General features: G+C 51.8%; 8 protein-coding genes across 8 annotated transcripts; 5 read left to right on the top strand and 3 right to left on the bottom strand.

The window, feature by feature from the left end:
* Positions 1–11: 11 nt before the first annotated feature.
* Positions 12–1754, top strand: CC1G_07110 (hypothetical protein; the record flags this gene model as incomplete). Its single annotated transcript, XM_001836411.2, has 5 exons — positions 12–98; positions 231–488; positions 551–583; positions 642–731; positions 788–1754. The coding sequence occupies exons 1-5, from the start codon at positions 70–72 to the stop codon at positions 1752–1754; spliced, it is 1377 nt and encodes a 458-aa protein (XP_001836463.2). The 5' UTR covers positions 12–69.
* Positions 1755–1931: 177 nt separating this feature from the next.
* Positions 1932–3758, bottom strand: CC1G_07109 (alcohol dehydrogenase). The gene is made up of 10 exons (XM_001836410.2): positions 3504–3758; positions 3351–3438; positions 3237–3285; positions 3128–3180; positions 3050–3066; positions 2732–2993; positions 2588–2665; positions 2449–2524; positions 2198–2356; positions 1932–2120 (listed from the first exon to the last, which is right to left on the bottom strand). Exons 1-10 carry the CDS (start codon positions 3717–3719, stop codon positions 2075–2077), a joined length of 1044 nt encoding a protein of 347 aa, XP_001836462.1. The 5' UTR covers positions 3720–3758; the 3' UTR covers positions 1932–2074.
* Positions 3759–6355: 2597 nt separating this feature from the next.
* On the top strand, positions 6356–7944 carry CC1G_07108 (CK1/CK1/CK1-G protein kinase; the record flags this gene model as incomplete). The annotated part of the gene is made up of 6 exons (XM_001836409.2): positions 6356–6368; positions 6433–6581; positions 6635–6749; positions 6803–7093; positions 7145–7317; positions 7372–7944. 6 exons carry the CDS (start codon positions 6356–6358, stop codon positions 7942–7944), a joined length of 1314 nt encoding a protein of 437 aa, XP_001836461.2.
* Positions 7945–8857: 913 nt separating this feature from the next.
* Positions 8858–11539, top strand: CC1G_07106 (fructose-2,6-bisphosphatase; the record flags this gene model as incomplete). The annotated part of the gene is made up of 17 exons (XM_001836407.2): positions 8858–9123; positions 9226–9323; positions 9379–9422; positions 9486–9545; positions 9596–9616; positions 9671–9723; positions 9792–9934; positions 9993–10020; positions 10079–10430; positions 10484–10612; positions 10672–10765; positions 10829–10854; positions 10914–10922; positions 10977–11129; positions 11183–11199; positions 11256–11363; positions 11422–11539. The coding sequence occupies 17 exons, from the start codon at positions 8858–8860 to the stop codon at positions 11537–11539; spliced, it is 1719 nt and encodes a 572-aa protein (XP_001836459.2).
* Positions 11540–12397: 858 nt separating this feature from the next.
* On the top strand, positions 12398–13328 carry CC1G_07105 (hypothetical protein). The gene has a single exon (XM_001836406.2). The coding sequence runs from the start codon at positions 12422–12424 to the stop codon at positions 13052–13054; it is 633 nt and encodes a 210-aa protein (XP_001836458.2). The 5' UTR covers positions 12398–12421; the 3' UTR covers positions 13055–13328.
* Positions 13329–14665: 1337 nt separating this feature from the next.
* CC1G_07104 (hst3 protein) lies at positions 14666–16430 on the top strand (the record flags this gene model as incomplete). Its single annotated transcript, XM_001836405.2, has 4 exons — positions 14666–14804; positions 14882–15015; positions 15068–16244; positions 16306–16430. 4 exons carry the CDS (start codon positions 14666–14668, stop codon positions 16428–16430), a joined length of 1575 nt encoding a protein of 524 aa, XP_001836457.2.
* Positions 16431–17796: 1366 nt separating this feature from the next.
* CC1G_14439 (vacuolar amino acid transporter 4) lies at positions 17797–20487 on the bottom strand (the record flags this gene model as incomplete). Its single annotated transcript, XM_002911396.1, has 10 exons — positions 17797–17850; positions 17905–18043; positions 18096–18325; positions 18395–18498; positions 18553–19056; positions 19095–19213; positions 19264–19310; positions 19361–19585; positions 19641–19866; positions 19913–20487. 10 exons carry the CDS (start codon positions 20485–20487, stop codon positions 17797–17799), a joined length of 2223 nt encoding a protein of 740 aa, XP_002911442.1.
* A 201-nt stretch (positions 20488–20688) lies between these two features.
* CC1G_14438 (hypothetical protein) lies at positions 20689–22795 on the bottom strand (the record flags this gene model as incomplete). Its single annotated transcript, XM_002911395.1, has 5 exons — positions 20689–21133; positions 21189–21240; positions 21294–22341; positions 22396–22536; positions 22596–22795. 5 exons carry the CDS (start codon positions 22793–22795, stop codon positions 20847–20849), a joined length of 1728 nt encoding a protein of 575 aa, XP_002911441.1. The 3' UTR covers positions 20689–20846.
* Positions 22796–22876: the final 81 nt, after the last annotated feature.

Raw genomic sequence — 22876 nt, 5'->3', positions numbered from 1 at the left:
TACCCTATGAGGCGCCCCGGTGTAGGCCTCCATTGACAGCGTTTTTTTTTTTTTTTTTCGAACGCTGAGATGAGGCGTGTCGATGTCGTCTATGCCTGGTGAGTCCGCTCATCCGCGCCTTGGCCATTCTACTCCGCGGAAGGGGTCAGCAAGTCGACCCGGGCGGCCTTTTGGACATGTCGACTCACCATTATATGAACATGAAATCCTGACTCTTTTTTCATATCCAGGCTTTTATATATTTCAACCCTTCCTTTGATATGTTCTGCGCTCAGCATTCGGAATGTCGAAGCCTTGGACACTGATCGACCTACAGCGGGGATTGCACTGTATTTCGAAACCTCTGGAAGTCGGACGTCGGAGGATCCAGAGGTAGTCAATGTCCTCATCCGGGATCCGAGACAGGGAAACAACACCTTGATTATTGGCGAACTTAATATCGAGGAAGAACCGGACATCGGCTTTCACCTTCCAGACCTCCCACCTGGGTGAGCTCCCCCTCCGCCGTTGGCACCAATGTTCTTCGTCGTTCTAATTTCCTCTGCTATAGAAACGGGTATATTATCCGCATAGTAGACCCATCGTGAGCCCTGCCGCACTCACTACCCATTCCCTCTTCCATGCTCATTTTCTACTCGCAGCTCCAACCGAGTACTCGCAGACTCTGCAACGTTTGAAATTTTCCCTCCGGGAACGCCGCCCTCAGAGAACTACTCCAGCACCGCCGGCACGTAAGTCGTCAATGCATGATTCTCCCCCAAGTCATATCCACTCACGATGTTTCCAGGGGACCCACCACTTCCACACATACAGTAATCAGTCCGTCAAGGTCTCCAGGCGCATCCAACAATGGCGACAAGGAGGACGGCGGTGGAAGCCAGCTAGGTGTCATTATCGGCGGCGCAGTGGGCGGCTTCGCCATCGTCGTTCTTTTCTTTGTCCTCCTGTGGCTCCTGCTCCGCAAACGCAAGCCCAAGCAACCAGAACTGGCGCCCTTCAACCCTGACAGCACGCCCATGCACCCACAAATCTTCTCAGGGGCCCCCAAAGACAAAGACGGAGTGATATCCCCCTTCTTCATCCCCACCGCTGACGGCGGGAACGCCGCCCACACCCCCTTCACCGAATCCATCCCGCTCACACCGAGCTCCCTGTCCGCCGACAACTCGGGCGTATTCGTGAGCGCGTCGTCCGAGAAGGCCAGGCTGAGGGCGCAGCAGACGATGCGTGACCGCGCGATGTACAACGCGAGTTCATCAAGCAGCGGGCAAGCGCGTTCAGAGGCTGGAGGGAGTGCAGCTGGGTCGTCGGATAACCTCTTGGCTTCGAGAAAGCACCAGCATCAGCAGTTTGTTTACCCGCCTTCCTCCTCGAGTGGATCAGAAACCAAAGGACACGCTAGAGCTAATTCGGGGACATCGGCGAGGATGGCGGCGGCCAGGGCCGAGCAGTTGCGTCGGGAGAGAGAGCGCATTGATAGGGAGATTGCAGAATTAGAGAATCAGTCAGCATACAGCGGGGGATCTGCAATAGGGAGCGCGTATGGTGGGGTATCGCAGGGTTCGGAGGACCTGGTAGCGCAGATTGCGATGCTGCGAGAACAAGTCGGGAGGATCGAGAGGGAGCGCGCCATAACGGGCCACGGCTATGAACTCGAGCCACCGCCTGAATACGTTCCCAGGTCCCAGGAAGGAGCTTCACCTTCACCTTTTGCTAACACTGGTGACAGTGCAAGCCCCAGTCACAGGTTATGATTTTCCAGGGATAATGGGCTGTTCGTTTTCTAGCGTCATTCGTTTTATTTAAGATATCTTTTTCCCCGTAGCATTTGGTCTTCCGTCCACCGAGGTACATTATTCGAATTCCCCCATCACCTTTTATAATTAACTTGCTTCTTTGTTGCGATATGTACCATCCCCGTAGTTTTGTCAGGGCTAGCCCTTCAGATTCATAATACCCTCTTTCATTGCCCTGTCAGTGTATATATTCTACAGCACCCTACAATGAAACGCCAATTCAAATAGAGGTGAACAATGGCCGGAAATCAATCTTCTCTTCATGAATACATGCGTTTTTAAAGCTTGGCTTGCGCCTTTGGCTCGTCTGACACCTTGACGACACTGAAGTACGGAGAATGATGTCAGAATTCGATGTGCCACGCGGAGACTCTAGATGGATGGGAGGAATCGACACGTACAGTTTACCAGTGTTTCCACCGGAGAAGAGCATAGGCAGGGCTTTGGGTGCTTGCTCGATGCCTCCTTCCACGATGTGGAATTTTCGCTTGATAGCGCCTGACTGAAGGCCTTTCCTGAGTTCAGCGAGAGCCTCGGGATATCGATGTTCGTAGTCGAATCTATAAACAGGAGAGGTTGAATGTCAGTCGTGTACGTCCATCGGAAAGTGGTGGAGTTGTCGAGTGGAGAATGGACGCAGAAAAAGACTGACAGAATAAACCCTCGGAGAGTTGCGCGTTGGGAGATAAGGTTCAGGTAAGATTGCAATCCTTTGGGTTTAGGCGAATCTATCAATAGCGCAAAGCAGTCAGCAATATGTTATGAATAGAAGAACAAACGGGAGAACTCACTGTACGCAGAGATAGCACCGCAAAGCACAATTCTCGCGTCCTTGTTCAACCTAGTAAGCAAAAAGTCCAAAATATCGCCTGTTCCAAGCAACAAAACCAATCAGCCTTCAACATCTTAACAAACCACGCACTGGTAACACGTACCTCCAACGTTATCGAAGTACACATCCAAGTACCCCACATGTTTCTTCACATCAGCGAAAAAGCTCGGGCTCTTGTAGTCAAAGGCCTTCTCGACTCCAATCTCCTCCTCGAGCCAGCGGCATTTGGCAGGACCACCAGCGATAGCGTAGACTTTGGCGCCGGCTGCTTTGCCTAGCTGGCAAGCGACAGTACCGACGGAGCCAGCGGCGCCTGAGACGACGAGCTTGTCGCCGGCCTTGAGTTGACCGATTTCTTTGAGACCCTGGGAGGGGCGTTAGTGGCTGGAGATGCAGGTTTTCAGAACTGGGGTGGACGTACGAAGTAGGCGGTGAGACCTGGAATGTGGGAGGGATGTTAGGGAATATGATAGGGGCAGAATTGGAAGAAGGCACGTACCTGAGCCACCGAGGACGCCCAAGTAGTCCAGAGCTTCGATACCGGGACCCAGCCTGCAACACCGAGTCAATCTCCAGGCCTTTGGGCAAACAGTTTCTAACAAACTCACTCGAGTTTCTCCAAATGCTTATCCTTCACGACAGCAAACTCGCGCATACCTGGGAGGAAGGAATGAAGAGTGAATACCCGCAGTCCCATAAGGTAAAAAAGAAAAGGGACGCACCCCATTGCCCACTAACATAATCTCCAACCTGGAATTTGCTTCCAGGTCCAACGGCAACGACGACTCCCAATCCTGCAGCACGCATGACCTATAACCATTCAGCCAAAGCAAGGTCAACACATCTCCCTCAGAAAGTATGCATAACCCGCGCACCTCGCCAATCTGCACAGGAGGCAAGTAACTCCTCACATCCCTGATATACCCTCGCATAGCAGGATCAAGCGACAACCATGTGCATTGGACGAGCGCCTGTCCAGGACCTGGTCGAAGGTCAGAAGCGGGTCGCACCTCGGTGCGGAAGGTGTCTGGTTCGATGTCGCCCACTGGACGGCTGTTGAGGACGATTTGCTTGTACGAGGAAGGGGCCATTGTTCGTCGTGGAATGAGGTGAGATATCGCTGAGGGTTGGTTGTTGTGGCTAGGAGAAAGAAGTGGATATAGGTGCGACCTTGTAATTTATACAGTGTGAGCGCTGCATGGTTCTTGGTGGGCGGATGTGGTTAACCTCCGAGTTCCCGGCAACTGTCCCACCGGCTATATCGTCACCGGTTGCTGGCGCTTACTACGCGCCCCTAACGACGCGCATTCTTGAGGCTTGCCATGAAAATGTACATTTGAGTGACTTGGAGTACTTAAAAAAAAAGAACGGGTATGTGTGGTGTTGCAATGAATTTATTAAAGCATATCATAGATATGATATCGAGAATACGAAGAAGTACATTCTGAAGTACTACGCGTCGCGATTGCGATGGATCATCCACAACTGGTTTCTGCGAACAACGCTGCCGCATATCCGAGGGTTCCTGCAGGACCCCGGAAAATCTAGGGGGGAGTTAGGTCAGAAACCGGAAAAAATCGTGCCAAAAACCCGCCTAACCTAGCGGAGAAACCGGATTTTTCGACCCAAAATCAGAATTTTTGGCCGAAAGTAAGCCTTCACCTGGGTCAAGAAACCGGATTTCCAGTGGGCGAAGGCTTCCACCTAGGGACAGAAACCGGCCAGGAGCTCGGGAATTGGGGCCTGCCGTGCCTTCTGACGACGTCAAAGACTCAATTTCCCTGAGAAGGTGCGGTTCACGCCATTATCTGCTTCTGTTAAGGTGGCTGAAGGGGAAAATCGCGTTTCTGGGCGCTTACGGGCGCCTGAGGATCGAAAGAAAAAGTCAGACCAAGGTTCCAAAACCGGAAATTTTGAGCGTCCAGACACGAACCTGGCGACAAACCGGACAATTTTGGCAGAAAAGAAACCGGATTTTTCGACAGAATGTCGTCACTAGGCTCGCCCCAGGTTTTCCGGGGTCCTGTTCCTGCCTGTTAGAGATGTGCCGATTAATCTTGGAACGTGTCCGGCGAGTCTATTGAATTGTCGCCACGCGGTTTCGCGGCTCAAGGGATGCCTCGCGAGTTCGGTGACCAACGGCGGTTTATCGCACTGCCAAGGTTTGAGAGAGAGATGCCTCCTTGGTGAGCCATGGCAGCCGGTCCCCCTTGGTCTCCTGAAGTCAGCATATATATCTGTGACCCAACCTTTCCCGGGCCACATGGCCTCACATACCATGCCCATTGAGCTGCACAAGCCGGCTTAATCGGTGAGTACGCCATAACTTGAACTCCCCCATGCCACGTTGTGGTGTCCATTACACTGGGCAGCTATTCCAGTGAGTAGAGTCAAAGGGCCCGTATTGCAAGGAGGGATACACAGAGGTCGCGCAGGGAAGGTGAACGTGAAGAAGGCATACCATTGGTGTCGTCGGGAAGGCGTGTGTTCTCAATTTGCCGAAGGAAGACGAAGCGCAGGCAAGTCCGAAGGGAACGTCGATCGCTGCTGGGTGCTTTTCGAAAGCACCGGGCTGGGATCGGGTCCAGGGCCAGTAGAGCCAGGAAACAGGTAAAACGCCAACCAAAGAGATGCTGCACGACAGGCCATCGAAAAGGTGGAGTAGAGCAGGGAGGAAGGAAGGTCCGAGGAAAGGCAGCCAAAGCGGAGTATAGCAGAGTCGCTTGTGAGCTTAAAAGGGCGTGGACCGAGATCGGGGAGGTGTAGAGGCGAGCCCTTCTTGGGCCTGCAGTCGCATTGCGTCAGGGACCTGGCCTCCTGCAATGACGGGTATATGTCGCGAAAGGGCTGCTGGAATGTCAAAAGACATTTGCCTGGATCCCAAGACCCTTGAAGGTAATTTTGAATGGATGAAGCGGACCAGCCGTTTGCCCAGCAGGTCTGGTCCTTTCCAGGAAGCTACAGTGAAACTGGCGATGCTGTGCGAGCGTCTCTTTACAGGGAGAAGGAAGGTTTACGATCGTCGGAAATTAAGACGGATCGAGGTAGGGTGACTGAAGGAGATGAAGCGCCCAGGAGGACAAAGAGTTGCATGCGGCGGCGGGATCAGGGCTAGCCTGGGAAAAGATGCAAGGCACGTGGTGATTGTTTTGTAACGTCCGATTCTCTCTCAAGCCAAGGGTTTGTGTTCCCCCCCTTTGCACTGTTTCCTTGCTGGCCGCTGGCGCTGTGTGCTCCAGGCCGTCCCTTCCCCTTATTATCCCTCAAAAATTCATCCTCTACCCTCCCCGTAATTCACAATGTCCACACCTCATGTCATAGCCTCCTCCTCCTCCCACCCAACCCATTCTAACAGCGGCAATGGTATTGTTGGCAATCACTACAGAGTAGGCAAGAAGATTGGCGAAGGTTCTTTTGGCGTCGTCTTTGAAGGTATGTCTCCTCCCTTTGTCGTCCAGAATCCTCTCCACTGCTTCTCCGACATCAATCACGTCGTTCTTGATGCCCCCAGTCATTATTTTCCCTTCATTCCTCTCTCGTCGAGACCTGTAGAAACTGAGTCGTATTCCGTGTGCAGGTACCAAGCTTGTGTCAAACACCCCAGTGGCTATCAAATTCGTGCGTCTCTCGCCCCAGCGCCCCCGTTTAAACTCGTCTTACACCTCGACAGGAACCTAGAAAATCCGATGCTCCTCAACTGCGCGATGAATTCAGGTCATACAGGACCATGAATGGAACACGTACGCCCCCGCATAATCTCTCCGCCTTCGCACCCACTGACACCATGCATGTTCGCTATTTTAGTGGGTGTTCCCCAAGTTCACTACTTCGGTCAGGAAGGACTGCACAATGTGCTGGTCATCGACTTGCTGGGTCCTAACCTCGAAGACCTATTTGATATGTGCGGGCGCAAATTTTCGATAAAGACCGTCTGCATGGCCGCGAAACAAATGGTGCCGAAATTCCTCCCGCCCCCCGCCTGACCACTCCTGACCCCATTTCTTAGATCACTCGTGTGCAAGCTGTTCACGAAAAATCACTTATTTATCGAGATATCAAGCCAGACAATTTTCTGATTGGTGTCCCCGGCAGCAAGACAGCCAATGTGATCCACATCATTGGTAAGTGCCCTAGGACCCCTTCCCCATGTTCTACGCTAAGCGGGTTCTGGTAGACTTTGGTATGGCCAAACATTACCGAGATCCGAAGACCAAGGTCCACATCCCTTATCGTGAACGAAAGTCGCTTTCGGGTACCGCCCGATATATGTCTATCAACACGCATTTGGGCCGTGAGCAGTCGCGGCGAGACGACCTCGAATCCCTTGGACACGTCTTTATGTACTTCCTTCGCGGTGGTCTCCCATGGCAAGGTCTTCGAGCCGCCACCAACAAGCAAAAGTATGAGAAGATTGGCGAGAAGAAGCAGACAACTCCTATTGCGGAGCTATGTGAAGGATTCCCAGGTCTGTACACTGTCTTGAATAGACAGTTTTCTCACTGACCGTTATCCCCAGAGGAGTTCACGATCTACATGAACTACGTCCGGAAGCTTGGCTTTGAGGAGACCCCTGACTACGACTTTTTGCGGGACCTCTTCACCAAGGTTCTCAAGACCCTCGGCGAGCCTGAGGATGGCGTGTACGATTGGATGTTGCTTAACAATGGCAAGGGCTGGGAAGCCGGAAACGTAAGTGACATCGGTCTGATGGATTGGCTGGCTGACTTATACGCTTTTTCACAGCCCCACTCCAGTTCCGCCCAACGCGACCGCGAGCGTGAGCACAGACGTGAACGAGAGCGGGAACGACGGGCAAGGCAGCCTCAGCAAGATGGCACGACGCCAAACGGCCTCCTCATCAGCCCCGCACCGGCGCACATGAAGAGCCGAAGTCGACAAGCGGGGGAACGCCATCGCGACCCTGGCAGCGCGCAACCCATCCCACCGAACAGCCGACGCGGAAGTCAACAGCGTGATCTCAACAGCAGCATCCCAACACCGCACCCCTACGCAACCGCTCCAAGTCCCAACGGTTACAGGTCTTCAACGGCCCAATATGGTAGACATTCGCCTAATCCCCAAACTCAACATGCTAACGGGCTGCCGAATGGTTCTGAATCGTTCTTGTATGGTCAAGGTCAACCCAACAAATACGGCTCCACTTCTCGAGACGGAATCGCGACGCCAAGAGACGGATACGGCGGAACCAAGTCCATGGGCGTGTATGATCGCGACCAAATGCGCCGTGGAAACGACGACGACGGGCATGGAGGCAAGCGTAGAGGCTTCTGGGCCGCTCTGTGCTGCCGAGCATGATCGCCATGTCCTCCAACTCGCGCTACCTTCCCTTCCTCTTTTCGGTTCAACATGTTCCAGTCATCTTCGCACAAGCTATCGTGGATTCAAGTCTCCGTTTCACGTCTCTGCCTTCAAGCACCATCGACCAACGCTCGTTATTAGAGTTTCCCAAATTATCTAATATGTTCCTAGTGTCTGCCTATCTTCATGTAACGCCTGCCATCATGACCTTTCTGCTCGACCTTTTCTGTTTCTCCATCTCTGCTAACGCTCACGCTCCCTCGGATTCGGTGTTTTTTCATTTCCCTTTCCGCACTCTCCCATATCTCTCGGGCCCGTCCCAACCCTAATAACTCTACCATCGATCACTCTTTTTATGAACAGAACTCGGCATCTGGATTGCAAGTTGTTCGTCTCTAGAGTATACCACCCTTGTTTTGCATAATGTCTTCAGCGACATTTTGTCACGACCCCTATATCCTGTCTCTCTCTTTGCTTGGTTTTTAGTCTTTTTCTCCTTCTGTCGCCCCGTGTATTACTATGTAGTTCATTTGTTCTCGCTCACAGTAACCAATACATAATTTAACAGAGGTTTCATCGGCTCTCGACTCGTGTGCGCCGTATCGTTGAAGCAGGTTCAGAAGGCCCAGGCAAAGAATCCATTTCACGGGACTTGAAAAGACGGGAGAGGAGATCGAGCGCCCAGAACGAGTAATCGTAAGATAAATTGGATCACGCATCCGATGCAAAGGGGTTGAATTTATATCAAGTGCCACCACGCATACCGTTCTTCACAGACTACTTGTAGACTGAGAACATCTATCTGCTTCACTCAAACCCACACGACACGACATTCACGACTGACTCAAGTCGTTCATTCCCCCGAAATATTTTCAAACTCAAGAAGCCGACAACGCCGTCACGAGAAACGATGTCCGATAAAGTACCAGCACAAGATGAGAGCAGCCATCAGCCATCGATAGCTTCCTCTGCCTCTGCTCCAGTGCCACCTCCTACAGGATCTACCGAGTCAGCTTTAGAGGGTAGATCGGAACCTCGAGATCCCCAAGTCACCGACGACCTCCAACGCGTTTCTGGAGTCTTGCAGGATATGGCGAACGCTGGAGAGGTCGATGTTGCTCTGGCACCTACGTCGCCGGGAATTCCACCCGCTGCGTTTGGCGCTGGTGGTACGCTGTGAGTAATGGTACCATGGACGCTGGATGTTTTTGACTGACGGGGGTGACATGAACTTTCCTTCCCGGATGCTCGCCATGTTCCGCTCTTTCTTTAACCAAGTCTGAAGGAGTTTGACCAAAAGTCATCCTTTGCTAGTCGGCGAGGCTCGCAGAGTGGGAGTCCGCCAACTGGTGCGGTGAAGGGTATCGGTAGTAAAGGTGTGTGTCCGTTGGGCGACTCGCCCGCTGTGCAATTTCGTTGACGTAGGTCCAGTTGCAAAGCCCGATTATTCAGAGTCCAAGATCGTCGTTGCGATGGTGCGTTCCCCTTGATCCTTGTTGCATTTTGGCTCGCGTTGTTGACTCGTCGGTCGTGTGCAGGTTGGACTGCCTGCTCGAGGAAAGTCGTATCTGAGTAACAAGCTCATGATCTACCTCAAGGTCCGGATCTTATCCATGGCCTTTCTACGTGATGCTCATGCTTTTAACAGTGGTTGGAATACGACGTGAAGGTGAGGGATGCGTCAAGCGCAACCACAGTCTTTTCATTCTGACCGATACTCAAGGTATTCAACGTCGGTCAATTACGAAGGACGCGGGCGAGGCAAAGGGCTCAAAAGTAGGTCCATTCGATCCTTCCCCCAATGCCCCAATCCCACACCTGCATATTCACGGATCGTGCATCAGGGAAGGAGTGAAGGAAGAGCATAATGCATCCTGGTTCAGCCATGCGAACAAGCAAGCGAACGAATCGCGCGAGCAGCTGGCACACGACAGCTTGGAGATGCTGATCCAATGGTTGAAAGATGGCGGAAACGTTGGGATTCACGGTGCGCCAGCTCTCATCTCCCCAATCACGTTTATCCTGATCCCACAATCACCCCATAGACGCGACCAACAGCACGCGCGCCAGACGGTGAGTGCTCGTTAGGGCGTTTGGCCCCTATCTGACTCTAATCTAAAATCGGGGATAGAGCGAGCATAGAAGAGCGCGTCAAGAAGGAGGAAGGCATGTCCCTCATCTTCCTCGAATCCTACTGCGACGATCCTGCTGTCATCGCCGCCAACGTTGCTCTCAAAGTGAGCTCTGGCGATCCTGATTACAAGGACGTGCCCCCCGAAGAAGCCAAACGCGATTTCCTTCGTCGGATAAGCGAGTACGAAAAGGTGTATGAAACGATCACCGAGCCGCATTTGTCGTATTTGAGGATTGTGAACGTGGGGAGCCAGGTTACTGTTTCGAGGATCAATGGCTATCTTCAGAGTCGGATTGCGTTCTTCTTGACGAACCTGCATTTGAAGAGGAGGAGTATCTATCTTTCGAGGGTGAGTTCGTTATCTTTGGGGTGAATGCGGTCCTGATGGTTGGTGTTATCTAGCACGGCGAGAGTCAGTTCAATGTGGAGGGAAAGATTGGTGGCGATTCGCTCTTATCGCCTAGAGGAGAGCAATATGCCAAAGCCCTCCCTGCACTAATTACCGACAACATTGGCGATGCTCCGTTGACGGTGAGCTTTAGAACGCGCCTTCATTTCGCCGTTGTCATGTTAATATTTCGTGCCCGTAGGTTTGGACTTCCACGCTAAGACGGACCATCCAAACTGCTGCTGACCTTCCATACCCCAAACTCACCTGGAAGTCTTTGGATGAACTGGACGCAGGTGCGTGATCGTTTGTGTCACTCCCGAGTTTACTCGTTGTTCATAACCATTTCTCCTTGACAGGCGTCTGCGATGGTATGACCTATGAGGTGAGTGCATCTATCCAGCGCTCCCTGCGTCATTGAATCTGATCTCGCTGCTTTCGCAGGAAATCGAAGTAAGGATCCTCGGAACATTATCGCCTCCAGCAGGCTTTGACTGTTTTTCATAGCAAGCATACCCAGATGATTTCGCCAATCGTGACGATGACAAGTTCAATTATCGATACCGAGGAGGGGAGTCGTACCGGGATGTGGTCGTTCGCCTTGAGCCTGTTATCATGGAACTGGAGCGACAAGAGAATATCCTGATCGTTGGGCACCAGGTGTGTATTTCTGGTCCTCTTTCTAAGGAATCCAGTGCTCATGAGTCCTTTAGGCCATTCTCCGATGCCTGTCAGTCTTCTTTTCCATTCCTCTTGAAATCCTAACTGACCCGGAGTTTCCCTCAGATACGCCTACTTCCACAACTTGCCCCAAGCAGACCTGCCTTATATCAAGATCCCTTTGCATACCGTCATTAAGCTTACGCCTAAAGCTTATGGATGTGACGAAGAGAGGTCCGAGTGTTCTCCGTATTGAAGATTGTTGTCATTGCTGACTTTTTCCCTTGTGCAGGTACGCTTTGGGCATTGACGCTGTGGACACCCATCGGCCCAAGCCCAAGGGCCCCTCGCCTGTTATTCAGCCCACCACCGCAAGGCAATACTTTGCAGACCCTCAGATTGTCCAATAAACGGCCGAGGTGTCATGGATTGAATCATTCTTCTGTTTTCAATGGGTATATAGAGTAAACGTGTATAAGATCTAGTGTATGTCGTAGAAAGTTTTGTAATTGGATTACCTGTGTTAGAAATCCCGAGCGTTCTTTACTCTGGTCCAGGGACTTTGGACGACTTGGCTCGGTCGCGGGATGGCCTCATGCTCCTTGTGGGTGCCTGTTGGGCCATTCCAGAGGGCGGGGATCCCCAGAAAAAGGAAATCGACGCCATCAAACGTCGCTGAACTCCTGTTCAAGACCAAATGACCGATCGCCGTTTGCTCCGGGTGGTCACCTATTCTGTCCAGTTACTCTGGCCCGCTGGGTGTTACGATGTCTATATGACCACCACCGAATTTCCTAGTAAAGCAGGCCATATTCAAGGATGCAGGAAAGAACTCAAACCGAGGATGAAGGAATCAAAGCTGTGTCGTAACAGCTGTCTGATTTAGGAATGGTGTTTTGATGCCGCTCTTCGACCCTGGAAGCGAAATCGTACGAGGAACATAACGTTTCTCACTGCAAGTCTTTGGGGATCGCAAACGTGTCTGAGAAGGCGACTCATCCGCCTCTGTGTTTCTTGGTGTAACCTCCGTCTTTGGGTATTGGTTTCACAGAAAAACATGGAGCGAGACCGAAAGTCCAGACCAGTTGCCTGAAACGGGATGGCAACGGCTGGATTAGGCGCCGGCCAATCGCGAAGAAGGAAGGCGGAACCCCAGATTCCGAATCCACCGAGTGGTTTGATTGCCCCAGGATTCCCACATAGCCGTGACTTGCGTCAAGATCTATTTAATCCTCCTCAACCCACTTGCAGTTCTCAAACAAACCACCCTTTCTTCCACCACAACCACTGCCATGTCAGCCGTCCTTCGTCCCGTCGCCCGTGTCTCTCAACGTCTCTCGACGTCGCGCAGCGCGTCTGCTGTCGGCGCCGTGCGCGCCTTCCACTCTCCATTCACCGTCCTTGACAACTCGCCATTGACGTCGCCTCCTTCGTCATCGTCAAATGCGAACATCCCCAACACCTCACATTACGAAAAGCACTACGACACAGACCACGGCTCGTTCGCTTCATTGAACGGATATCGTACCTACGTTGTCTCACAACCCGACACCGGCTCGAAGTACTACCAGGTCCCTGCTGGTGCCTATCCCACATCTGCCCCCTATGTGCAGTTCACCGCCACGGAAGCGCCCCAATACAGCATGAACGACATCAGCTCTACAGCCGCCGAGCTCCTCGCTCACCCTATTACTCGCTCCGCCCCACAAAACCCCTCCGGCGTTGGCGCCAGCTCTGCCATCCGGGAAGGCGTCGCCCCTGGCGCGATGGGCAAGATGGGCGGCAGCCATGGTGGTCTCGGTATGATGGACAAAGCCGGTACTACCCCTGGCAAGCTCGCCGACAGGAATCCCCAACCCGACGGTCCGGCTGCTGCCAAATTCTCAAAAGCAGGCGTCGGCAGTGCGTGGAAGATGAGAATATGAAGAGGGGTTCGAAGAGAGAATGGAAGGGAAGGTGAAGTGATGGGTTGTTGGGTCGGTGTTACAGTGGATGGCTATAGACATGTTATGCTTCGATGATCATGAAGTGGTTCATTAGTAGATCGGGTGGTTCTTTCCCTTTAATCCTCGTTGGCACGTTCGTCGTTTCATGCCTTCCAAAACCAATGTATTAATAGTGCCCGTACTGTATTGTTTCCTCGAAACGACTATAATTTGCTACGACATAATGGACTCTTACGAATTGCTCAGTTTTACGAATGTTCCGTGTTGCTCTGAGGACCATTGAGGATTGGGGTGCGTATGACTCAAGTATCAGGTCTGGACCTGTTTAGTGTTGCCCTAATGGGAGACCTCTCGAACCACGGGACAGGGTGTTATGCTATTTACACCCCAATTCTCGTGAGACAAGGACACGTCCCATGCCCTGTGGGCTACACTCCTAGTAGTCGATTGAATTCGTTCAGGGTAAGTGGTATCAAGAAGCTGCCACTCTAGGTATGTCTCGACAGGCCGTTTCGAACATATTCCGAGAACCATACCGGTACTCGGGCCATAACGAGTGTCGAATCAACTCCCAAAGAGGGTTCAGTTTGAATTCAAAGTGGAACTTGATAGGATTCTGAATCTCAGGATCGAAGTGGAATCTGACTTCCCCTCGTGATTCGATCTCAATGGAAACGGTTAAACCCAGCTCTTGTCTAGGCTTTACGTCGTAACAGGTAGATAGAGGGACAAGCAAGGCTTCCTATCGAGACTATAGCCTCGTATCATTGCTCTTGCTCGAACGATAAAGGTCAAGTGTCTCGAAAGGTTTTGCCTGTTACTCAGATGACTTCATAGGTTGACTCGCTGATCCAACCTTGGATCTAGAGGTAGTCGGAGTTACGGGAATCCAACTTTTTGACGCTTTGCCATCGGATTTATACGGCTTTAGACGATGCTGCAGGAAATCACGACGTTACCGGTTATCCGTACGTGCAAGGGTGATTTTCAAACGCACATGCGAAGGGGTGTCGGAGGTGTGGGGTAATTGATCCGCTCGTTTTGTTCCGTTATTTGTCTGCAACCCCCGATGTTAATGTCTTTACGTAAACGCCCGGTTGAAGTTTTCTCAGAGCTTGGAAGGAGGGCTGGAGACTTGCAGCCTGCAGGAGGTCGACCAATTATTGTAAAATTAATTCTCAGATAGATCAGATGGCCTCATCTAGCGAATAGTCGACTCTTTTAAGACTTCAAGCTGACCAGGAGATGAATTCGCTATCAATGCACGTGGAAGTTTCAATCTCCGCTCAATCGCTCGCCAAGACGACAGCTCATTAGGCTGTTGGTACCTTTTTGTGTGGACAAAGTGGTACCTACAGGGCTTCAACGTCGTCTTTTTTGTTGTAGAAACCGGAAAATAAAACGAAGGAAATGACGATATGAAAGCTAATTCGACAAGGAAGCAAGCGAGCAAAGACTTCGAAGTCACACCGCTGACATTTCGCGCGGGAGACGCCACATGTTCTGTGTGGTCAATGGTCATTTAGTTGCGCTGGGAGGTTTCATCTCTTCCTTCACACACAACGCTGACAGCAGCGCCATCGCTGTACTATGACCATTTTTCTACCTCTGGAAGATTCTACACCGCTACCACAGACGCCGTCGTTCTTGCTCAAAGCAGATCGAAATGCACAATTACCCAAGGTCATTCAGGCTATCATGAAAGCGAAGCGGATCGTGGTTATCTGTGGTGCGTGGACGCCGCATGGCGTGCTGCTCCAAACTCCCCGCATTCCATTCATACTTACCCCTGGTTGCTGTTTACAGGCGCTGGTATCTCTGTACAGGCTGGAATACCAGACTTTCGTTCGCAGGATGGTCTATTCAAGACTTTGAAGCGAGATAATCCCCGAGAAGCGCTGAGTTCGGGGAAAGACCTTTTCGATGCGTCAGTTTTCAATGTATGTTGCTTTTCTCTTACATCTGTGCCTAAAATGTCTAATACACCCTCAGACTGAGCAGAGGACGTCGCTCTTCTGCCAGATGATGGCTCAGCTGGCTGACTTGTCTCAAAATGCTGAACCAACGTCGTTCCATCACTTCCTGCGCGCACTCAATGATCATGGGCGCCTTCTACGAGTCTACACCCAAAACATCGACGCTATTGAACAGAAATGCGGCCTGTCGTTTGGCGTTCCACAATACGATGCGAAGAAATGGCGACCTCGTACGAAAGCGAAGCCCACCAAGGACATCGAACCCGGGACTTCCAGCCATGTCGATGACGGGTCTTCTGACGACATCCCTTCGCTTCCTCCAAACCCTGCACCTGAAACACCACGGTGTATACCGTTACATGGTACCCTTCAGGAGATGTACTGTCAAGCCTGCAGGCGTTCGTTCCCTTTGCAGGATCACCTTCCTTCCCTCAGCGCTGGTCAGCCCCCTGACTGTCCGGAGTGTACTAATCTCGAAAAGGCCCGTGCAATGTCCGGCAAGAGACTACGTGGTATTGGACGACTTAGACCCAGCGTCGTGTTGTACAACGAAGCACACCACGATGGAGAAAGCGTCGGAGATGTTGTGCAGAAGGACTTGATTGGGTCGTCCAAGGGCAAGGGTAAAAGTGGGGCCGATCTTCTTCTGGTTGTCGGTACGAGCCTCAAGGTACCTGGTACGAAGCGGATGGTTCGGGAGTTCGCCAAGGCGGTCAAATCTAGAGGGGTTGGGAATCCTTCATCAGCAAGAGAGGAAAATGCCCACGCAACATCGTCGTGGTCATCGCGACAGTCGCCTGCGTCGGAGGAGGAGCCGCCACCTGCTCCCATCAAAGCTATTTACCTCAACCTAGACTTCCCCGTCCCAACTCGCGAATGGGAGGGTGTTTTCGATGCATGGGTGCAAGGCGACGCACAGACGTTTGCTGAGATGATGCGAGAGGAGATCAGGAAAGATGCAATGATGAAGGAACAGGCTCTGGAGAAAAAGAGGAGGAAGGAGGAGGCTTTCGCTGCTGCAGAAGCAACACAGGGAGGGGAATGCGTGGATTTCGAGATGAGACCTCTAGATAGTGAGCGTCCGTACCTACCCACCCCCCAGCCATCCCCCAAACGCAAAAGTGGAGGCAAGTCGACGCCAAGCAAAAAACAGAAGACCAAATTATCCGCATGTGTCTCTGAGATCTCTGGAAGTACAAGCTCGCCCCCTTCGTCATCTCCTTCACGAAGTTCACTTCTGCCTGAACCGCCCAGAACACCTCCCCGCCGCACATCTATATCAAGCTCTTCTTGTTTTACTCGACATCACGACCACTCCCCCAATCCGCAGCTTTTTACGCCTGAACGAACTCCGACTCAGTCCCAGCACCGTAGCCTAATGAACGCAGGCCACGGTTATCGCTTCGGCGAATCTGGCCACGCTCTCGCAGACGACATGGGTTTGGATTCAACAACGAATGCAACCCAAAGTCCTAGTACGACACACCACAAGGTATCCGACTGTCTACGGGACCGGCTTGCCCACAATGGTTGTGCGGGTAACCCGAATCCACACGCGACAAGTTGTAGACCGACGATGTACCTGACTTTCTGTGGACCAGTGCAAGTTTCATCGATGCGGTCCACCCTCTTGCCGAGTGAGAGGGTTACGACGCCTCAGCTGGTGGATTGCAGATACGATGGGTTCGGGGGAGACGGCTAGATCTGTTGGTAGGCTAGACATGGGTTTCAGACCATTATCTCAATGGGTTTGTGCGCTTTCTTTCGATTTGAGGATATTCTATTCCGCTTGTTTCTGCTATTTATTGTGTAAGCTATTGGACGCTTCGCGTTTCCTTAATATGTATTTCCAGGCAGTGGGACGACGGTGTTACAATCAGCGGGGTCAGGGGTTTCAAGTGTAAGGGGCCTAGGCAGTAGACTGGATTAATTCACGCTCCCGATAATTATTCGTCAGTGCCAACGGAATCCCACTGGCGGATATAGTGATGCTTATTTTGAGGATGGAATCCTTCCTTATGTGGAAGTCGGATCAACCGGTGGGCAGCGGTGTCGAGTCCAACGAGCAAACGAGTATCTGAGTGAACATCTTCCAACAAAAATCCCCGAATCGCCTAGTACATTGGTTCTTTGGTGGAAAGTAGATTTGAATGGGCCATTACAATTAGCGTCAGTAATGTGATGTCTTCTGCGAGAAGAACGCATCCTCGTATTCCACTTAAGTCACCTCAAAACATGTATAACCCCATGAGTGAGTTTGACGAAGTTACTATCGACAAGTAGTCGCAAAGGGCGCGCTGTGCTCAAGTCCTGCGTGCTGATGAAGCACGCAAGAGAAACTTGCGGCTTGCTGATGGCGCTCCTGACGTCTCAGCCTGTGCCTCTCGTTTTGAGTGAGCTTTAAAAGGAGACTTGAGATTGGAGTGAACGAAGACACGCCATACGGTTTTTTAGACTTCCTGTGCAGCTCTCGAAGCCTGTTTACCCGTCACGCGAAATGTACGGCACCAATCCTTTTGCTCAAGCCCGCAGAATCCTCATATGTGTATATAGACAGAAGGATGGAGTGTCGATTATGGGATAGACGCACCCCCTCCATTGGCACGATCATCGTGAGCGGTGGACCCCCTCGCGTTTCGGTTAATAACGTAAATCATGTTCCAAGAATACTACGTGGTGTGTACAGGTACGAGAGGTAGCTTCTCGTCATCGTCATCATGAGGGTAAATCTTCTAAGATAGAGGACTACAGCTCGCAAGTTCCAACAGGAGCCGCTGGAGGACTGGGCGCGATCATCAACTGAAGGGAACTGATCAACAAGGCGGAAACGTAGCATAAAAACGACAAACGCACCTTGAGCGTCTGGATTGTGGTATAGGCAGCCGCAATAAGTCCAAACACGATCATAGCAATGTCAGCCAACTTCTGGCGTCTAGTTCTTGCAACAGCCTTGTAATGAAGCATCGCGGGGTACACATAGCACAATGGAACACTACGATGGCATAAGCGTCAATCATAGCCAGTTTCATAGGCATAGAACTCACCAAGCGAAGCTTCCGACGAAAGCCACAAACTTGTCTAGGTCGGCAGCACCAGCCCAACTGATCAAGCTGCACAAGACGACCATTCCAAACCGGAACAAATTCTTGTGCCACTTGACTTGAGGGTCGGCTTTACCACTCCGGGTGAAGATCCCGTTCTCTAGGATTCGAACAGCGGGGAATAGTTGCAGGGGGACCGAGAGAAGGATTGCAATAGCATAAAAGAATTGGACCTGTTAATCAGCAGCGAGAGCCGCAGTCAGTGTATGCAGTCCTGGGCAACATAGTTTATGATTACACACCGTCTGAACCATTCTACTGCGCAAGTCTAGGTTGACCAAAACGACCGTTTGGATTTCAGAACCAAAGGTCAGGTATGCAAGAACGCCGGAGCCTCCGAACAGAACTGGAAATAACAATCAGATAACATCCGGTTGCTGTGTTGCTGGACACAACTTACCAACGAGGAAGGCCATTACACCAGTCAGGGCCATCGGGAATTTGTGAGGTTCGCGCATAGAATCGGAAATAGGGATGACGAGACCGATGCCTTCGAATGAGAAAACAGCAGTTCCGATGAACAAAGGGAAATCCCTTGGATTGAAAAGCTTGACGTCCGCGATACCACGTTCAGCGATAATCTTGAATTCACTGCCAAAGATGTAGGCCAAGCCACCGAAGATGAATACGTCCGCAATGAGGGCTGTCGTACTGAGTTTGGCAATGTCGCGAATCAAAGCGAGAGGGACGAAGATGAGCAGTTGGGCGAGGATGAAGTATTGAACAGGGACAAGCTTCAGACAGTCGGTGATTCCGAGGACAAAGGCTTGCAGATTTTCTGCAACGAAGATGGTGTAGGCGGCGACGAAGCCCATTTGCGAGATTACGATAGATCCGAGGATAAGGTATCGCATGCGGGGACCATACAAGATACCGCCGATGTCTATAAAGTGTCGTTTAGACGCTGGAAGGAGAGTTGAACCTTTTGATGAAAAAACATACCTCCGAAGCTTCCCGGAACAGCATTCTTGGCATCGAGCAAGAGCAAGAACGAATACAGTGATATACCCGCAATAAAGACGAAAGTGATTGAAGAGAAAAGTATGCCTCCATTGAAGAAGCTGTTGAAACATGAGTCGAAGATAACTAAACGCTTGAGTCCAGCACTCACGCTTTGCCCAGAAATAGAACACCAGTTCCTATGAATGATTTAAGCAACTGGAAAGAAGTCAGGAACACGCAGAGATCAGCGAAGAAACAAAACCGACCATCAAAACGGCTTGCGTGACAGTTGCTGTTCCACCCTGCGGCCCCACAGATGCACCGCGCCTTCGTCTAGAACGCGAACGCGTCCTAGATGCAGAAGCACCACGCAACAAGGGAGTTGATTCTCCCAATCCAGCAGCCTCGGCAGCTTGGAGTTCAGCTTCAGCCTCGGCGGCCTCCTCATCGCTATCCTTCTCTTCCTCGTCTTCTTCGAGGTCTTCTCCAGCCTAATGACGCAAAGTTGAGGGTTGACACTTATGCAGGAAGAGAGGTGGAACCCACAAAGTGGCCAAAGAGGGTTAAGAAGTCGATAAAGTTGTCGAGCATCGGTGGCTCCTCGGCCCCTTGTTCATTGGCACGTAGTTTCAAGTAGTTCCTTCTGAAGCCACCGGGTTCATGGATATGTTCGAAAGCAGGATGAGGCGTTGGTTCTGGAGCATGGAATGATACAGCGCGGGCGCGTCCAGCCTGGCGGCGTTGGTCCGCATGCCATTTGTAGATGTCGTGGCTAGCACAAATCAGAAGAGAACTTGAGTCAAATGGATAACACTCACGTCACGTCCGCACCAGGAGCATTGTAAGGGATGGGGAAGGGGTCTGTTTCCTCCCGGTTCATTCGCTTTCCATCGTCAGCTCCGACCGACGAGCGCCTGGAGTCGGGGTGCGACGTGCCGTTGTCCGAACCATGCTGGGGAACGTCGAGTTCCGAACCGGCAATTGACTTTGGCTTTCCGTCGTACTTGGAACGAGCATCTTTGGAGACTAGGTGCTTTCTGAGGACTCTGGCCTTGTCTTCATCAGTCAGACTCTCGAAATCGATGTTAGGTGCGTTTGGATTCGGGCTCCCAGAGATCGACATTGGCCTCGTAAATGACTGGGATATTCCGCTCGGGCCGCCTGCTGTTGAGAAGCCATTGTTGTTCAGCATTGGAGATCCAGTCCTTTGCATTGGGGTGCCACTAGAGCTCCGTGGTGGGATGTTGGGCAGAGGTGGTGTTCCAACGAACGGTGCACGCAAATTATTGCGGTTGGGGGTGCCCATGGACGGGGCAAACGACGACGAGAGCCCTTGACCATCGCTGGATAACTTGGGGCTCTTGATGTTTATTGGTTGTGACGGTGAGCTCATCGTGGTCGACAAGCAAAGCTGAGAGAAACGAATCCAGCGTCGAAAGGAATACAACTCGGTCACAAGGCCCTGCCTTTAGTACACTTCGGCTTGCCGGCTCCGAACAGCGGATCAGCGCTCTCACGCTCCGCCGACAAGCACCGAGCACCCCGAGCATTTCCTAAATCGTCATTCTCCTCCCAAAACATACATACAGCGTCCTGTGCGATATCACAATGCATTACTTGTCCATAGGTACTAATCCAGCTATACTCTATCTGTCCATATCTTCTAATCGACTGCTGAATCTTGGCACAGTTCGGTGGCGTCAAGATACGAATGCGATATCATAGGGTGATTTGTGAAAGCACGACAGTATATCACTTATCTCCCAAAGAGTGACTTTCCGCAGCTGCTCTTACATTTCTACTGCAATCAGTCGCCCAGTCTATCACATCCTTGGCAAGCCGTAGTGTTTGGTTCGCCCTATCGCAGCAATCCCGGATTTGCTTCCTCTCCTTCATTGGCTTGCCTCTGCTAAAAGCTTCGCTGATAGCGCTCGCCCAATCACCCGCCTCATATGATGATCGGGCCAATTCGACACCAACGCCCTCCCTCTCCAGGAGCAATCGGAGACCGTGTTCTTCGACGAAAAGAGGTCGGGATACTACAGTGGGAAAGTGTCAACGCCGATGTCAGCGCGCGGAAAAGAATGGACGCACCATAAACACAAGGTGTGCAGGCGTCTACGCATTCAGAGACAGTGCCGTATCCCTGTCGTGAATGTCACATTTCGCTTGCTCTGATATGAAATGGAATGAACTAACCAACTTCCCAAGTAGCACATCTGCTATTGACGTCAAATCAGGCATATAAATATCCTTCGGCGCGACATAGAACCGGTCTGGCAGGTCCTCTCCTTGCATGAGCCACTTCTCCTTCGAGACACCACATACAACTGCTATCCATGATTCGTCTGGTAAAAGTCGCGGCTCATAGTCGGAAATGACGGCGTTCATCGAGTCGAAATAGGCTGTTTCGACAGACACCAAACGCGTGGGCGGTGATCCAGGGGTGGTCACCGGCGAAAGCCCTACTCCTTTGTAGGCAGGTGGTGCACCGGGAACCCAGATATGGGATTCAGTGGCAAGTCGGGGAGGATTAGATGGCGTCAGTGAGGGCGGACTGGGTTGTGATTGCTGCGTTGTGGCTGGAAAAGAGGGGCCAGGCTCCTTGGAGTGCACAACGCCAGGGAGCTTTTCCCGACTGGAACTTCGACTGTCAGCTCTGCTCCCGGACCTGCTGGGCTGGTGGAAATGTTGCCCGCCAAAGGAAACGACGAGGACCTTCGTATCGAAGCCTTGCCTTTCGGCGGGGATACCGATTTGGGTCAATATACGAGATCGTCCCTCGAAGGTGCACCAATCAGGGCTTGGATCACGAACAAGGAGTGGAGCTGGGATGACTTTGCGAGGTATCGTATAACCAGATGTGGGAAATGGGATAGGGGTGATGTCGCTGTTTTCCATCTTCCGTACAAGGGCGTTGACTATGTCGGGGTAGAACCGCTTGGTTTCGCAATCGACCCATGTGGAGGCGGGAAGGGAGGGGTAACCGAAGAACGACGGTATTGGGATCGAACCGGGTAAAAGCACGAGGAGGTCCGCACAGCGGTAGCCAGAGTGCATCTCCTTTACCAGGGGCTCCAAATGGTCTAATGGTATAGGCTCGTCGTCTAATAGGCTTTCGAATCCATCAGGGTGCAGGTTGGTGTCGGGACTGTCGACAATGGAGGTGGCGAGGTAACTGTAGACAGAGTCGAACGAGAAGTTGGTCACAAGTATCGAAGGTATTTGGGCCACCTTTGCCGCAAGGCTGGAAAACCCGGTCACAGACATGCTAATCTGGGTGTAGAACTGGGGGACTCACCACCCAAGAAATGCCGCATCGCTGAGGACAACCGTGACTCCAACCTCATGCAACCATCGAGTTTCTCGCTCGAGGAGCGCCTGTTTCTTGCCCAAGAATGACTTGAGAACGGCTAGACTCTTCCGCCTGTCGACTTGATACCTTTGATTTTTGTGATTAGATGGGTGACTTCCAAGGCAAAGGGATTCCCCATTACTTACGCTAGCGGCTGTACTATGACTGGGTCGATCTCCGCATGACGATACCGTGCTCCCTGTCCAATACTATCGGCGAAGACGTGCTCTGGAGCCGAAGATACGATGTGCACTGCAATTGGACGACGTTCGGTGCTCAAACTTAGGATTGTGCGAGCAAAGGCGGAGACCCGGGTCGCATGTCCGTAGCCTAAGAACACATGCATCAAAGTCAATTAGACGCTGGAGAGTAGGACGACGAAAGAGTCTCACCATGACCTGAACAATAGTAAGCGATGCAGATTGGG

This window comes from Coprinopsis cinerea, assembly GCF_000182895.1.
Source record: "Coprinopsis cinerea okayama7#130 chromosome 4 map unlocalized cont3.4, whole genome shotgun sequence".
Classification (NCBI taxonomy): Eukaryota; Fungi; Basidiomycota; class Agaricomycetes; order Agaricales; family Psathyrellaceae; genus Coprinopsis; species Coprinopsis cinerea.
Note: the sequence above shows the minus strand (reverse complement) of the source record. Positions and strands in the feature narration are given on the sequence as shown.